Source organism: Gorilla gorilla, chromosome 16 (genome assembly GCF_029281585.2).
Source record: "Gorilla gorilla gorilla isolate KB3781 chromosome 16, NHGRI_mGorGor1-v2.1_pri, whole genome shotgun sequence".
Taxonomy (NCBI): domain Eukaryota; kingdom Metazoa; phylum Chordata; class Mammalia; order Primates; family Hominidae; genus Gorilla; species Gorilla gorilla.
Genome location: NC_073240.2, coordinates 56877996 through 56895200, shown reverse-complemented (window position 1 = coordinate 56895200; position 17205 = coordinate 56877996). Strand labels below are relative to the sequence as shown.

The 17205-nt window shown below is 36.6% G+C and overlaps 1 protein-coding gene across 4 annotated transcripts in view; it reads left to right on the top strand.

Annotated features, from left to right (window-relative positions):
• RFX7 (regulatory factor X7) overlaps positions 1-16569 on the top strand; it is a 148555-nt gene extending 131986 nt beyond the window's left edge. For all 4 annotated transcript variants that reach the window (XM_063699001.1, XM_063699002.1, XM_063699003.1 and 1 more), the window contains 5 exons: positions 182-302; positions 1598-1678; positions 2281-2488; positions 5473-5768; positions 7232-16569. In XM_063699001.1, the coding sequence (XP_063555071.1) occupies positions 182-302; positions 1598-1678; positions 2281-2488; positions 5473-5768; positions 7232-10507 (3982 nt within the window). In that variant the 3' untranslated portion in view covers positions 10508-16569. The remainder of the gene's footprint in view (positions 1-181; positions 303-1597; positions 1679-2280; positions 2489-5472; positions 5769-7231) is intronic.
• Positions 16570-17205: the final 636 nt, after the last annotated feature.

Genomic DNA, 17205 nt, shown 5'->3' with positions numbered 1-17205 from the left:
CCAGCTAACTAAACCTGAGTTAACATGCATCACCAAAGAGTGATGATCATAGACGTTGTGGCAAATGACTTGAAAGATCCTTTGCTTCACTTTGTCGGAAGGATCAAATTGTATTGAAATAGCACCCCGCGATATAATTCTGAATTCTGTCACTCTAAATTGGTCCTTCCTTCTTTTGCAGGAGCTATTGTGACAATCTTGGTTACCATCCATTAAGTGCTGCTGATTTTGGAAAGATCATGAAAAACGTCTTTCCAAACATGAAGGCACGTCGTTTGGGCACAAGAGGCAAATCTAAATATCCTTTACCAGAATGGTGTTAGTAATACCTCTATGTTCTCACTTGTTATAGAACATCTATTGTTGTAGTTCAACTGGCAACTTTATTTAGAAATAAACTTCAAATTAAAGCAACTCAAAAGCTTAAGTAGAATAATTGCAAATGTAACTTTCACAGGTATTTATCACACTATGAAAGAAATAGCAAATAATGGTTTATTCATAGATTAGAATTGTGATAGATTTTACCTTAGTCTATCAATGTAAAGTGTTATTAATGGTCTGATCTCCTTTGTTTTAACAGTAAGAAGTTTTGAGGCCTGCCATATGTTTAACAATTATAAGAATAAAAGTGGAGAAAGATGCTAGCTTATCTTCGTTTCTTCCTTTAATTTAGAAACATAGGGGATCTCCTTGGCAAAAAAAAAAAAAAAAAATCTTATGGAACTTTAACAGAAACACTAATCTTTCAGTACAAGTATTTTTCAGCCATCCATTTAAAGCCCATATTAAAATTAAAGCCAGAGGACAGAAAAGGTCCTTCTTGTGATGGAGAAATACTTAGGAGCAAACAGAAATAAGGAAATTAAAATTAAGAATTCATTATAGTTCTTTCTCCTCTTAGAAGAAGATTGTAAAATAGAGGGTCTCTGTATCATATTAGGATTACATCCATTTTCTCCCCCTTAGCTCTTGTCTTTTTTTCAGAGCATAAAATGGAGGAGATGAGAGAGGAAGGGGAAGGGAAGAAACTTGCTTTTCTAAAATGGTTCCAGGTGTTCTCTAACCACTAGTTGCATGACCTATTCTTGCTTCCCAAATGCAAACAAAAATGTTTTGATGTGTCTTTGGCATGTTACAGGCGATAATCCTGTATGTTTCAGTGGAAAAAGAGAAACGAAAAGGTTAAAGCCCTTGTGACACTCCTAAGAGTTGTTTTTGTCACAGAGCCCTGGGCTAAAGTTTCCCTTCCCTGTGCCAGGTTTCCATCTGGCTGTTCCTTTCCTCCTGACCTGTTTGTTACTGGTGGCTGGCACAGCATATTAGGAACATTTATTCATAAAATTTATAACAGATGAGAATCTTTTCATTTAAGACAGTAGTATTTAACATTCTAAAAGGGTATTTCAGTTTCAAAAGAGTAAAAGTATCCCAAGTTTTTAATATTAAGGTTTTTCTTACTGAAGAATTCAGAAAGTAGATGTTATGTCATGTTGATTTTTTTCTCTCATTTCATATATGGTTACTTCTAAAGTGCTGTCTGTATAAGCAATTCATTTAATTTTGAATATTTAGACCTTAACTGTTTATTACATATTGCTACAGTGGACTAAGAAAAAAAGCTTTTGTTCATATGCCAACACTGCCCAACCTTGACTTTCACAAAACTGGAGATGGGGTAAGAATTCAGCCTTTTCTTTTTAATAAGTAAAATTGTACCTTTATATTAACATTGAAATGCATCCTGCAAAGTCTCATTTGGTTAAGGCTAGCGACTGTGCCTTTTACAAATAAGAAAAAAAAAATCACACAGTGGCTGAAAAATGTTAGTGTATATGACCTACATCAACATGAAATTTGGGGGAACAAAAGTTTCGAAGTTACTGATTTCTCGATATTTCCAAAATACATATTGACTATATGTGTGTATAGTCAAGAGGAAAAAGTCAGTCATCATGTAATATGTTTTATAGGAATTTTAGAAAAAATATGTGGCTATTGGCATAGTTTTGACATTAGAAAGATTCAAAATATCAGTCTTCTTGTATGTTTAAAAACCATTTAAAATGTTATATTCGCAAGGCTGCTGAGTGCTGTGCACTAGTGGGTATGAGTCCCTTATTTGCAAAGCTCTTATATGTCTGCCAGTGCGTCAATTCATACTACTTTAACCCACAGATTTATATTGTATCTTCTAATTAAGAATACATATCTTTAACATGCTTCAATTTAATTTCTCTGGTCTTTTACAAGTTAACATTTCCTTTTTTCTTTGCCTAGTTGGAAGGAGCTGAACCTTCTGGGCAGCTTCAAAATATTGATGAAGAAGTTATCTCTTCTGCTTGCCGTCTTGTGTGTGAGTGGGCCCAGAAAGTGTTAAGCCAACCATTTGACACCGTCTTGGAATTAGCCCGCTTCCTTGTAAAAAGTCACTATATAGGCACCAAGTCAATGGCAGCTCTAACTGTAATGGCAGCAGCACCAGCAGGTACAACATTACTGTGAACAAGCTAAAAACTGACAGAGGTATTATTGTATTTAGAATTGGTAGCAAAAGAAGAGTTAGATCAAAGAACTTCATCCTTTTAGTACTTGCATGTGTTCACTCTTACTCCACTTAACACTAAATTCAGATGGGTTTGTTGAGCCAAGAAAATAATAATCCTTTCATTATAAAGCTTAATGCTATGTTTCTATATATTGTTTTGCTGGCATATGAAACTGTAGATTCCCCAGCTGATATGTTATTAATTTTTCCATTGCTACTTTTACATTTATAGCATGTGTTTATATGTACTTTTATATGTACATATATGTATATGTGTATCTAAATTAATAAGAGAAGTAAAATAATAAGATTAAATTTTAAAATTACTTGTTAGATTCCCATTCCAGAAACTAATGCTTATAAATAAAATTATGTTTGCACACTGTGACAGGTAACTTAGCCTCAAAAAAACAAAACCGTACAAAGCCTTACTAAAAAATAACAAGAGTGATATTTTTTACTGTGTATTCATATGACTATTTTTATTCAAAGATGAATTTTTGGAATCGACAATTTTGGGAATTGACAGTCTTGTTAGAATGACTCCCTCCTAAATTAATAGTTGTGTAAAATAACAGTTCTGATGAATTTTTAAAAATATCTTATTTCAGTTATACCTTATAAACCTAGAGTGGATAAATTATTCTAGAAAATCAGGATGTCTATTAAAAATGTAGTGATGTAGTGATCAGAGACTTATTTTTCCAAGGACTGGCCTTCTAAGTGTTAATTCTGAATATTTTAAAATCTACAATAGATTTATCTTGGCCAGAATTATAGTCTCTTAATTAACTTCACTTCTTTTTTTAGTATCTTTTACACATTAATAATGAGCCTGTTTTCTTCTAATTTTACATTTAGTATGTGGGATGTATGTGTGTGTAACCTCTCATTTTGTGGTCAATTGAAGACCCATTTCAGAAAAAGAGTGTCATAGAGTTTTTCCTGTCTGCATGTAAACTGTATGACCTAAGTCTGTTTATTCATTGTACTGACCAGCAGGAGAATGCTTGACCAGCCTTATCGAGCTAAATAGCTCACTTATGTTACCTCATTTAATTCCCCCAGCAGTCCTGTGAGATAGGTGATATTTATTCCCAATTTATAGACTTGGGGAGGTCAATTAACTTGTCCATGGGCACATAAGTAATGGAGCCAGGATTTGAATCCTGATTTGTCTGTCTCCAAAGCCCAGCTTCACTCAATTATATCATAATGTCATATAGTAAAATAAGCTTTAAAAGGAATGAACCCTTCAGTTTGTTCTGCTGTCTTTCTCCTGCCCCTGCCAACACCTAAAAGAGTATATCAACAGATGAAGGATTTAGGAGGTATCATGGGGAAAAGAAACATCTCTTTCCTATTTCTCTCATTCACAAAGTCTAACTGTGGGAAATGTTGAATGAATTGAATGAATGAATTTTTAAGGTCTAAGTGCAAATAAAGGTGTGAGTTTAACAAAAGTATTAAAAATTACATATATTAAAAAGACACTCCATTTTTGAAAGCAATCAGCCTGAGAGGGTAAACACTTTACCAATTGTATCATTACTCAAAACATTTTTAGAATGTCTCTCAAAATTTTCATCTCAGCCCTTACTATATTTTTCAAAAAAGACCTTTGATAGTAGACTAATTTTTATCCTTTGAAGGTGAATTTTTTTATATATAAATATAGTCTCCATATTAAGAACAGGTTGTGTTACAAATGTCCTTTTGTAAGTCAGCTGCTTGGAACTCATTCCTGTCTAAAAACCCTGGCAGGAAGGATAAGACAGCCAAGCTGTGAGCCATTGGCAGAGGCTCTCCAGGGTGCAGGTGCTGAGAAGCCAGAGCTGAGGCTTGGGGTCGGGAAGAGGCAAAACAACTGGAGCTGGATTTGAGATGAAAAATTGTGATTTTTAGAAGGGGCTGGGGGTTCAACAGATCCTCATCATTATTGAGTATGGGGAGGGAGTTATAGCTTCCTCATTCTCTATTTCCTGCTCCCCACACCAAGTTGTTGTTGTTAACTAGAATGATGAAAAGCAGAAATTGGGATGGGGAAAAGAAAAGAAAGGGCAAAGTGTACCAGCAGGATAGTTGTTCCTCCCCTTTCTTCTCTTCATTGTTTTCACTGCCCACAACCTACTTTCTAATGATCTCAATGCCATACCCTAAATCTGAAATGAGCTTTTAAAAAATTTTTATTTTATAATCCATTTTTCCTAAAATTTATATTTTGCTTATTTTGTCAATTTTTTTCAGTGTTTATCTTACTGTTTTAAAGGTTTTCTCAGTGACACTTTTTTGGAATATCTTAACCTTAGTCTTGTTAAGAAATTCTGCTTCTGAATTTCTTCTAGGTCATACTGGAATCATTGTATAGTAGCAATAAAATAATAGTGCCTATTTCCATGAATTGCTGGTAGAATTAAAAACTGTTTTCTCCATACAAATTTCTTCCATTATGAGGAGTGGCTTCAGCAAATATTTATTGAATTATTGAATGCCCCTCATGGGCTAAATATTAAAATCATGAAAATACATGTATTTATTTCTGATTAGAAATGGGGGGAGGGAAATTTACTGACCTTTGAGAAAATGTAAAAATGCTGTGTTGGCATTTATCTTAGCTTCTGCACATTTATGATATAGCTACTGTTTTTAAAATCCTGTTGTTAACTGAAACTGTCACCTGATTTTAAAATCCTGTTGTTAACTGAAACTGTCACCTGAGTTGAACCATATTGTAAGATGACAAAACTATATTGACAGTTGTTTATAAATTCGAAGTCTAATGCTTCATAAAGAAATTGTGAGTTAAAATTTGCCATTTTGGTTGCTTTGTCCAGTAGATGGCTACATTCTCAAAGAAATTCAAAGGAACCTCCCTTCTATAAAGGAGAGTATTTATTGCAGCTTTTCTTTCTGTTTATTTTCAGGAATGAAAGGAATTACCCAGCCTTCTGCTTTTATACCTACAGCTGAAAGTAATTCCTTTCAGCCTCAGGTGAAGACTTTGCCATCTCCAATTGATGCTAAACAGCAGTTGCAACGGAAAATCCAGAAGAAGCAGCAAGAACAGAAACTACAATCCCCTTTGCCAGGAGAATCTGCAGCAAAAAAGTCAGAAAGTGCTACAAGCAATGGAGTGACTAATCTTCCTAATGGAAATCCTTCAATCCTTTCTCCTCAACCTATTGGTATCGTTGTGGCAGCTGTCCCTAGTCCCATTCCGGTAATATAATTAAATAGTATTTGGCCTTATTGGGATGGTGGGAAATCAATTGTTTACTTAAAAGTGGCAGATGAAAAGAAGGCAGGTATAAGGGTAGCCACAAACTGATTTTGTGACCACAGGAAGATTCATTCCCCTTCAGTCTTTTATTCAGGATGTATGTTGTTGATTACAAAGTAAGCTATGAAACATTATTGAAAATATAAAGATCCAAGACATACAAAGTATGCACATAACCACTCAGAGCTTTATGTAAGAGTGAGTAATTTTCTCATTTTTAGAGTTGTTTCATCCCTGGCTGAGCCAAGATTTTTTTTTTTTTTTTTTTTTTTTTTTTGAGACAGAGTCTTGCTCTGTCTCCCAGGCTGAAGTGCAGTGCTGTGATCTCGGCTCACTGCAACCTCCACCTCCTGGGTTCAAGCAATTATTCTGCCTCAGCCTCCCGAGTAACTGGGATTACAGGTACTCACCACCACACCCAGCTAATTTTTGTATTTTTGTATTTTGTATTTTTAGTTGGCCAGGCTGGTCTTGAACTTGTGACGTCAAGTGATCCACCCGCCTTGGCCTCCCAAAGTACTGGGATTATAAGCGTGAGCCACCCCACCCAGCCAAGATAATTTAATTGCAGTCTTTTTTTTTAAATTTAAACGCTTTTCTTTTTTACATTCAGGTGGAGTAAAATTCTAATGTGTAATGATTACTTAAATGTAGGCCTATCCGTGGCTTATCAGATACAGGACTAGAACCTTGGCCAAGTTCTTTAGCTAGTTTATTAACCTCTATTTGTAGATAAGGAAACAGTCTCCTCCTTTCCTATCTCACACAACTGAGATTATGATGAAGGGACTTTTAAAATGAGAGTAAGTTGGTACTTTATGTTATTATTGATAATAATATTTCGGAGGTATTTTATCGTTTTTCTTGTTCCTATTATCATCATCATGTTATTAAAATATGAAATACATGGTAACCACACTATTCATTATAGGGCAAACTGGAGTAGACAGTAGCTGTATCTTATTTGCAGTGGTTTAGTTACAGACATTTAAGGTAGACACATTTATAAGACAGTTTCCCCTATGAGTGAGCCATCTTAGCATAGATTCTGGTAGGTAACCTTTACAGTTGTATGTTTCTTCAAGATTTTATGTCTTCTTCCTGTAACCCCCTTAAATCACTGTTTCAGCAAATATTCATCACAGGTGTGAAGCTTTTAGTCTTAACTGAAAAGTAACTTAATGTTCTTACGTATTTTTAATTATAATGCATTATGGTTGCATTTGTTACATTTATGTGTCTGATTGTGTAGAACCTGGTCTAGAAGAACTCTCTTCTAACATAGGAACTTTTTTCTTTTTAACATTAACATTTAATAAATGACTTAAAAGTATATACAGATACATGAATTACTATTTACAGGCTTGACCTGTTAAATCTGATTTTTTGCTATCTTTTAACAGGTCCAGCGGACTAGGCAATTGGTAACTTCACCGAGTCCAATGAGTTCTTCTGACGGCAAAGTTCTTCCCCTCAATGTACAGGTGGTCACTCAGCACATGCAGTCTGTGAAACAGGCACCAAAGACTCCCCAGAACGTTCCAGCCAGTCCTGGTGGGGATCGTTCTGCCCGGCACCGTTACCCTCAGATCTTACCCAAACCAGCGAACACCAGTGCACTCACCATTCGCTCTCCAACTACTGTCCTCTTTACTAGTAGTCCCATCAAAACTGCTGTTGTACCCGCTTCACACATGAGTTCTCTAAATGTGGTGAAAATGACAACAATATCCCTCACACCCAGCAACAGTAACACCCCTCTTAAACATTCTGCCTCAGTCAGCAGTGCTGCAGGAACAACAGAAGAATCAAGGAGTGTTCCACAGATCAAGAACGGTTCTGTCGTGTCACTTCAGTCTCCTGGGTCCAGGACCAGCAGTGCGGGGGGAACATCTGCTGTGGAAGTCAAAGTGGAACCCGAAACATCATCAGATGAGCATCCTGTACAGTGCCAAGAGAACTCTGATGAGGCTAAAGCTCCCCAGACACCTAGTGCCCTTTTGGGGCAGAAAAGTAATACAGACGGAGCACTGCAGAAACCTTCAAATGAAGGTGTCATTGAAATAAAAGCAACTAAGGTCTGTGACCAGAGGACCAAATGTAAAAGTCGCTGTAATGAAATGCTGCCAGGCACGTCAACAGGCAATAATCAAAGCACTATCACTCTATCAGTTGCTTCTCAGAACTTAACTTTCACCAGCAGCAGCTCACCACCTAATGGTGACTCAATCAATAAAGACCCTAAATTATGCACTAAAAGCCCAAGAAAACGACTGTCTTCTACATTGCAAGAGACCCAGGTGCCTCCTGTAAAGAAACCAATTGTGGAACAGCTTTCAGCAGCTACCATAGAAGGGCAGAAACAAGGCAGTGTTAAGAAGGACCAAAAGGTTCCACATTCAGGGAAAACAGAAGGTTCAACAGCAGGTGCTCAGATTCCTAGCAAGGTATCAGTAAATGTCAATTCACACATAGGAGCAAATCAACCCTTGAATTCCTCTGCCCTTGTTATCAGTGATTCAGCTTTGGAACAGCAAATAACCCCATCATCATCTCCAGATATAAAAGTAAAACTTGAAGGAAGTGTCTTTCTGTTGGACAGTGATTCAAAGTCAGTTGGCAGCTTTAATCCAAATGGATGGCAACAAATCACTAAAGATTCTGAGTTTATATCTGCCAGCTGTGAACAACAGCAAGATATCAGTGTTATGACAATTCCTGAGCACTCTGATATCAATGACTTAGAGAAATCTGTTTGGGAATTAGAAGGAATGCCACAGGACACATATAGCCAGCAGCTACATAGCCAGATACAGGAATCTTCTTTAAATCAAATACAAGCACATTCTTCAGATCAGTTACCTCTGCAATCTGAACTGAAGGAGTTTGAGCCTTCTGTTTCCCAGACAAATGAAAGCTACTTTCCTTTTGATGATGAACTTACACAAGATAGCATTGTGGAAGAGCTGGTGCTTATGGAGCAGCAAATGTCAATGAACAATTCTCATTCTTACGGCAACTGTTTGGGAATGGCCCTTCAGAGTCAGTCAGTAACTCCAGGAGCTCCAATGTCATCTCACACCTCCAGCACCCACTTCTATCATCCAATCCACAGCAATGGCACTCCAATCCACACACCCACACCCACACCCACACCCACTCCTACTCCAACCCCAACCCCAACCCCAACATCTGAAATGATTGCTGGATCTCAGAGTATGTCACGGGAGAGCCCTTGCTCCAGGCTAGCCCAGACTACACCTGTGGATAGTGCTTTAGGAAGTAGCCGACATACACCCATTGGTACTCCACATTCTAACTGCAGCAGTAGTGTCCCCCCTAGCCCTGTTGAATGCAGGAATCCATTTGCATTCACTCCAATAAGCTCCAGTATGGCATATCATGACGCCAGCATTGTCTCAAGTAGTCCTGTGAAACCGATGCAAAGACCCATGGCCACACACCCTGACAAAACCAAGCTTGAATGGATGAATAATGGGTATAGTGGGGTTGGTAATTCATCAGTTTCTGGCCATGGTATTCTCCCAAGCTATCAGGAACTAGTGGAAGACCGTTTCAGAAAACCTCATGCTTTTGCTGTGCCTGGACAGTCTTATCAGTCTCAATCCAGACATCATGACACTCATTTTGGTCGTTTGACTCCTGTCTCTCCTGTGCAGCATCAAGGTGCCACTGTAAATAACACCAACAAACAGGAGGGTTTTGCAGTCCCTGCCCCTCTTGATAATAAAGGAACTAATTCATCTGCCAGCAGCAACTTCAGATGCCGGAGTGTGAGCCCTGCTGTTCATCGCCAACGTAATCTTAGTGGAAGCACCCTCTATCCAGTATCTAATATCCCACGATCTAATGTGACCCCCTTTGGAAGTCCAGTTACCCCAGAAGTTCATGTTTTCACAAATGTTCACACAGACGCATGTGCCAACAACATAGCTCAAAGAAGCCAATCAGTTCCATTGACAGTCATGATGCAGACAGCCTTCCCAAACGCTCTTCAGAAGCAAGCAAACAGTAAAAAAATAACCAATGTTTTGTTGAGTAAACTTGATTCCGACAATGATGATGCAGTGAGAGGTTTGGGAATGAACAACCTGCCCTCTAATTATACAGCCCGGATGAATCTCACTCAGATTTTGGAACCTTCCACTGTTTTTCCTAGTGCCAACCCACAAAATATGATCGATTCCAGCACTTCTGTTTATGAGTTCCAAACACCATCTTACCTCACCAAAAGTAATAGCACCGATCAGATCAATTTTTCTCCTGGAGATAATCAAGCACAATCAGAAATTGGAGAGCAACAATTAGATTTCAATAGCACTGTTAAAGACCTGTTGAGTGGAGACAGCTTGCAAACCAACCAGCAGCTGGTAGGTCAGGTAGCATCTGATCTCACTAATACTGCATCTGATTTCTCTAGCGATATCAGGTTGTCTTCCGAGCTCTCAGGCAGCATCAATGATTTGAACACTTTAGACCCAAATCTACTGTTTGATCCAGGTCGTCAGCAGGGACAAGATGATGAAGCTACACTGGAAGAATTAAAGAATGACCCATTATTTCAACAAATTTGCAGTGAATCCATGAATTCTATGACTTCATCAGGTTTTGAATGGATAGAAAGCAAGGACCATCCTACTGTTGAAATGTTGGGTTAAATTGTGTTTTATAACATGTAGCACACTGTATCTAAAGACATATGTATTGTATTTGTCTTAATGGAAGTGCCTCCCGCAGCAGAAATACTATTAATTGTGACATTTTAAAAGCGTTTGCTGCAGAAGTGGTTTCTTCAGTAGGAAATGGTTAGACTTGCCTCAGTTCTTAACAAGTGTCTAAAGACAGTAGGCTGTAGAAGAACAAGTATTAGGTTTTAAATTTTATAATGTGCCCCATTTATTCACATTGATTGACTATCCAGCTGTTACAAGAGAAGTCCATCTTTATTTTATGTAAGTTAGTTTCATTTCATCAGATGATCTGCACAGAACTCAGAATAAACCATCAATTTTAGGTATAGGCTATTTTGTTGTTGGCATTGTCTTTTAGATATAAAATCATAGCTAAAGTGAACTGTAGACAAGAAAGTCTTCCTTGAAACAGGGATAATATTCAGGTTATTATAAATATTTAGGCTTGAAGCATAGAGCTACTGTAGGGTGAAAAATCTCTGTAGGACTTTCTGGGGCTTCAGTACCATTTACACCCACGATGAAGGGCTTAAATAGAAAATAATGGAAAATTAAATATTACTTTAAGGAAAGCAAAGCTGCACTAAAATTTTTAAGGGAAAAAAACAAGTAGCCATTTATATTTGTGACCTTGCATTAATATTTAAATGTTGATTTTAATATGGAGCTAGCACACATAGATGCGCAGGCACGCACACACACAAAACAAGCAAATGTAACTAACTCCAGGCATTTGTAATTTAATATAATAAATACAAGCATGTTAGAAAAATGCTTTATGTTTTATTATTTGTTAAGTTAGGGGAATGAGAAGGAAAACAAAAGCATTCTCTTAGTTTCATCACAATGGCTACATGTACATATTGAGATTCTAATTGAGATTTACTTTGAAATTTTTCATTAAAATATTCCACAATAATCAGTTTTTTTCCTCTTCAATTGAGTGACTGACTCCCTCACTCCTCCTGAATATAGTAATGTAGTTTGATCATAGGATCCCTTTGAAAAACAGGAAGGAGGATAACATAAAAAACAACAAAAAACATTTCACCACCTAAGGTCTGAAGCCACAAATCTTTATATCTCTGATGAAACAAAGGGGATATCAATAGTACTTGAAGAAGAAGAGCATTTTATTACTTGCTTAATTTATTTATTATGATAACCACAATTGCAAAAGAACAACTCAGGATTTGTTTTAAAATGTTTCTCTCTATGGCTCCCATTTTGTTTTGTGAATAATTATTTATGAGTTGCATGTTGACACAAACCTACTCACTGGTTGAAAGCTCCATTTAAGTGAGTTTCAAGATCACTTTCAAAGAGATTTTTAAATTGCCATTGTTTTTAAAGCTAACGTAAAACCATTTGCTATGCTACCTTGAACCTAGCTAAGCTTTCCTTTACCTTAGTAAGCCAATCAGAAGACTACAATCAATGAATATTTAGCAAATGTGCTGAAGGGTTTAATAAGGTTTTGTTGTTCAATAAATTTGCAAGGTAGGGTATTAACATATTTTGATAAATAAATGGTGCTAGAGTTGGCGCAGAGGTTTATATATTGATATGTCTTAGTTATTGGCATTTGTGTGTGTTTGCTGTTATCTTGATTTCATGATTTGTTAGGTATTTTTTTCTTGATGCTAGTTATTTCTTCACTGTACATTGAGACACAGCACTACTGCACACCAAAGTATGCAATACCCAAAGGAAACTGTGTGATTTCTCCTGACAAATGATGGGAGCCTTTCTTTATGAGATACTCTGAAAAGGAGATTTTGAGGCCATTCTAATCCCTTGTTTACATTATTAGCTTCCTACTAATATAAAAATAATGGAAATCTTTTTTGATAAAAATATTAAGACTGGAGGATTTTTAACCCCTTGTACAGTATTGCAGCAAACTCTTTAAATTTGGTTGAATTCGTCCAGCAAACTTTCTGGGGTTCATATATTGCACTAAATTTGTTGAACCTGTGGTAGGCACATCTCTTAGGATAAATGCAACCAATACAGTCCACAGATTAAACTTTTTAAATGTGTTTCATTATGAAAAGACAAAATGTCATCAAAGTGACAGATAAAATTGTCTTATGTAGCAATGTGCATTGATCTCAATGAGATATTTCTATTATTCTCTTACATGAGAATATTACAGCAGGAAGAATTAAGTTTAGTTTGCTTCACCATGTTAATACATGATCACAAAATGTGCATGAGTGTTATTGACTTATCTTGTACAGTACTAGGATTCCTGTAACCACTCTTTTTTTTCTTCGCTGTATTGAAACTGGTTCAGTGTTAACCAGGCAAGCATAGTTATTCACAGTTTATTTACTTTATGTTTACTAATTCTGCTTAGTTATTGTTGAATATGTTCTGTTCCAGATTATTTTTATTGTTTTGATGTTTAAAACATTTTGCATACTGTTTATCATAAAACTTCATGAAGTAAATAATTTTGCATATAATTGCAATAAGCACTGACTTTTGAACTGAAAAGAAGGAAAGTGTTTTTTTGTGCAGTGCTTCTGAGGTTCATATAATAGTCTTGTACTATAATGTGCTTTACTACACGATAAATGACAAAAACAAGCCCTGTTTCATGTTTCATTTAGTGCAAAAAGTCAGATTTCCCCAGTGTTTTGTTGTCTGTTGTACCTGCTGAAACTACAGTAGTTGAATATTGCGGTAGCATTTCAGTTCTCTTTTTTTATTAAAGTGCTCAAAAATTGTTTTTTAAATGTTTTCAAAAACAATTAAAAACATTTTATATTAAACTGACTGGATCTGAAGGTGTTTTATGGGACATATTTTATATAGGCAACACATTTTGTAAACAGACCCAATGTTATTCTTCCTTTGATGTCATTAACTTTAGGGAGTGAATAAAAATGAGCAGAAGGCAGAACAGTGCTGCTGATCTGCTGTGTGCTATTAATCCAGAAGAATACACAGATCTTATTTCATTCATCAAAACTCTGTTGTTCACTTAGGATTATTACCAATGAATGGTGCATGGCATAGAACTTTATGTTGTCCAAAAAGCCATCTTTTTCTCTTTCACATAGTGTTTAAATGCTAGCCTATGGAGTACCTAGGTAAGTATATTTCTGGAGCTCTGAATAGAAAATGAGAAAATTTTAAGCATAGCTGTGTTCAAAAGCGGTATAGACATTTCCAGGTACCAGAAATAACAAACTGATAAGTGTAATGAATTTGTAAGCCAGAACCTGGGCTACAGGTCTGGAAGCAGGCTGAAGTAGCCAGAAGTGTCAGCTCCTGCAAAGTAATGAAACCAGGGTCTTGAATGGAGTTTCCTCACTCTTGAAACTGAGAAGCAACAACAGCCAGTGCCGGGGACTATATATTGTAGACAGATCTTCTCAAACAGCCTACTCCTCTGTTTACATAGATCTTTGTAGATCTGTGATAGTTCCACTATCACCATAGATCTGGAGCCCTCAGTTTGAACAGGTGGTAGAAGCAATTACAAAAGGAAAGGAGTGGAGATTAGGAAGGGAGAGGTAAAGAGCAGGAAGGCTCCCAAGCAAGCTGAGCCTGCAGATCAAAATTCAAAAGTACTTGAAGAAAATGAAACCAATCCTAAGAAAGGCAATCAATCACTCAAGAGAAAATGAAAGTAATGAACTACCTAGATAATACTATAAAATTAGTATGTTAGGATCCTCAGTGCTCAATGACATGGAAGGGTAAAATGTCAGAGGAGGCAAACATAAGAACCAGTGCATAGAGTCAACCAGTAAGAAATTCTGGGGGTGAAAATACTGTGTAACACCTGAGGTGATTTCGGTTGCAAGTAATTGAAAACCCAACACTGGCTTAAACCATAAGGACACTTACTTTTAGCTTAATAATAGTGGAGATAGGAGGTTCAAGGGTTCATTCAATGGTTCATTGTTTACAGGCACCAGATCCTGTTTGTGTTTCTGTTCCATTATCTTCAGCTTTGCTTTGCTGTGTCTATTACCTCATGGTCGCAAGATGGCTGCCACAGCTCAGATGTTATACCCTCATAACATCCCAAGCAGGATAGTAAGAGCAGTTCTTAGCCTTTTATCAGAGAAAAAAAAATCTCAGAATCTTCCATTAAGCATTCCATACACACACTGTTAGTCTCATTGTATTAAACAAAGGCTCATCCTAAGGCCAATTACTTAGCTTAGATCCTTAATTAATGCTTTATAGGTAGGAGGGGGGCCCATTTCCTGGAGCATGTGGTCATTCATCTTAAATGAGTTCCATCACCTAGGGAAGATATTAGGGACTTGCTGTTTGGGAGGCAACCAGTAGTGGTCACTGCAAAAAATAGCTAGGTAAGATGAGTAAGATCTTGTATCCACCTTTGAAGGGCTTACAATCATAAAGAGTTAAGTACATGTTCTTTGTTAAGTGCCAACAGTATGTATAATACACTATGTAGAAGAAAAAATAAGAATTTGAAATCTGCCAAACTAAGTATAAGTTTACTGGTGCTAACTGTTAACTGGTATCTTGCCTTCCCCCTATGAGCTGAAAAATCAGGTATTATTGAGTATCACAAATGCAAGTTGCCTCAGCTCCTACAGCATAAGAAAAGACCAAACTTTTTATTTTGTTAAATCTGAAGTACAGATTTTGACATGCATTGTTATAAATGAATTTTTAAATAATTAAAATTATAAATTTATGGATGGGATCACTTATTAATATTGCATCATCTGAAATTTTAAAAATATGTATGCCAGTCTTGTTGCTATAATCTGCTTAGAAAAAAGAACAAAACAAAAAGACTACATTTTTCAAGATTTGATTTTTAAGAAGTACTTAATTCTTGGAGAGGAGAAAAGAGTCATATAAATAAAATATATCATGAGAGTGATATTACTGTGGTATATAGAGTATTTCTTTGCATTAGACCCAGTGTTAAATAGTTTGCATATATTCTCATGTCCTCATTGTAACAATTTTTAGCGAGTATTATTTTTCAGGTGAGAAAATTTTACTTCAGAGATTAACTGGTGGAGGTAACATAATAACAGGAAGAGCCAGGATTATCTTAATTTCAAATCCCACTTCATACCATTATGCTATACTTAAGATATGTGTTCACAGTGTACCTACTGCAGTTGTATGATCTGGTTGCTTCTTTGAAATTTTCATTCTGGTTTTAAATTTAGAATTGAGTTTGATTTTTGTGGAGTTCTTTAACCTCCCATCCTTATATGTCAACAATTCTTTTTCATTTTTATTGCTTTTAGATTTACCTGTAGTTTGTAATTTTCCTCCAAATTACTTGAATCCTTTTCCCTCCCTTCTCTCCATAGAAATACCCTGATGTATTAGGAGAATGAAGATTTAAATACAAAATTTTGTTTTCCACACAGCTTTTCAAGCACATTTCATACAGGTATACTCTAGTCATATCTATGTTTAAATCACTTAAAATGTCATCAAAATAAAAATGGGACTTTTTTTTAACAGATGATAAAGTGCCTAAAATATGTCAGTCTCTGTACAAGGTGCTAGAGAAGACACCTGCCATTTTGAAATTTTGCAATATAATGAAAAAGACACAGTGAATGTCTTTGCAGGATGCAATGAGGTCACTATAGCAGAGGCGGATACTTACCAGTAGTATGCATTCTCCCCTTCTTCCTTACTGTAAAAGTCCTTGATTTTTAGCTGAGCACACAGCCATCTGACCAAAAGGCTACATCTGCCAACTTCCCTTGCAGTTAAGTGGAGACACTTACCAAGTACTCAAAGAGATGTAACCAAAAGGTTTGGGTGCTACTTCTTTGAAGTGTTCTTGTCCTTCCTCTCTGCTGGCTGGAATGCAAATGTGATGGCTAGAACTCAAGCAGCCCTCCTGGACTTCATGTTAAAGACACATGCTGAGGATGATTGAACAACAAGATACAAGGAGCCCAGCATGATGACTTTGGGAGGGAAGATGCCCAATTAGTCCTGACTGCTTACCTCTGGATGTGTTTTACATGAGAGAAATAAATGTCTTTCTGGTTTAACTCACATTTATTTTGAGTCTTATTTTGAGTCTCTGTCACTCAACACAAATCCAAATTCTAGCCAACATAGCTGCTGGAAGGTTTTAAGCAGGAGTAGGGAATGTTAGAGTCACATGGTGATTGCCAAAAACATCATGGATGCCCCAATGGCAAACTGCATCTCATTTTCATTGCAATTGGTAAGTCAGGAGAGGATCCTAGAAAAATACCCTTTCATAGCTTTGGGGGTTGGGGGAGACAGAAATAAGAGTAGATGAATTCTGAGCTGCTGATCAAATTGAAAGGCAATATAGCATTCTGGTCAGACCTAGGTTTAAGTCTCAGCTCTGCCAATTATAACCGTGACCAATTATAACCATTCAAACTTACTTGAATATTAGTAATGATATCCATCTGGCAACCATTTCTAGTGCTGTGCCACATGGTTCTGGCCTGTTCATTATTTTTGCCAACATTTTGAATGAACACACACTAAGTTTGCTGTGGCAAATGTAGATTGGCTTGCTCAATTTCTGTTCCAGCTTCCTCCTTGTATGAAGGGGCAGGAAAGCCAAAAACCACATTTTCTAGACTTCCTCACAGCTAAGTTATGAATATGAATTACATTTCATCTATTAGATTTGTTATTGAAAGATC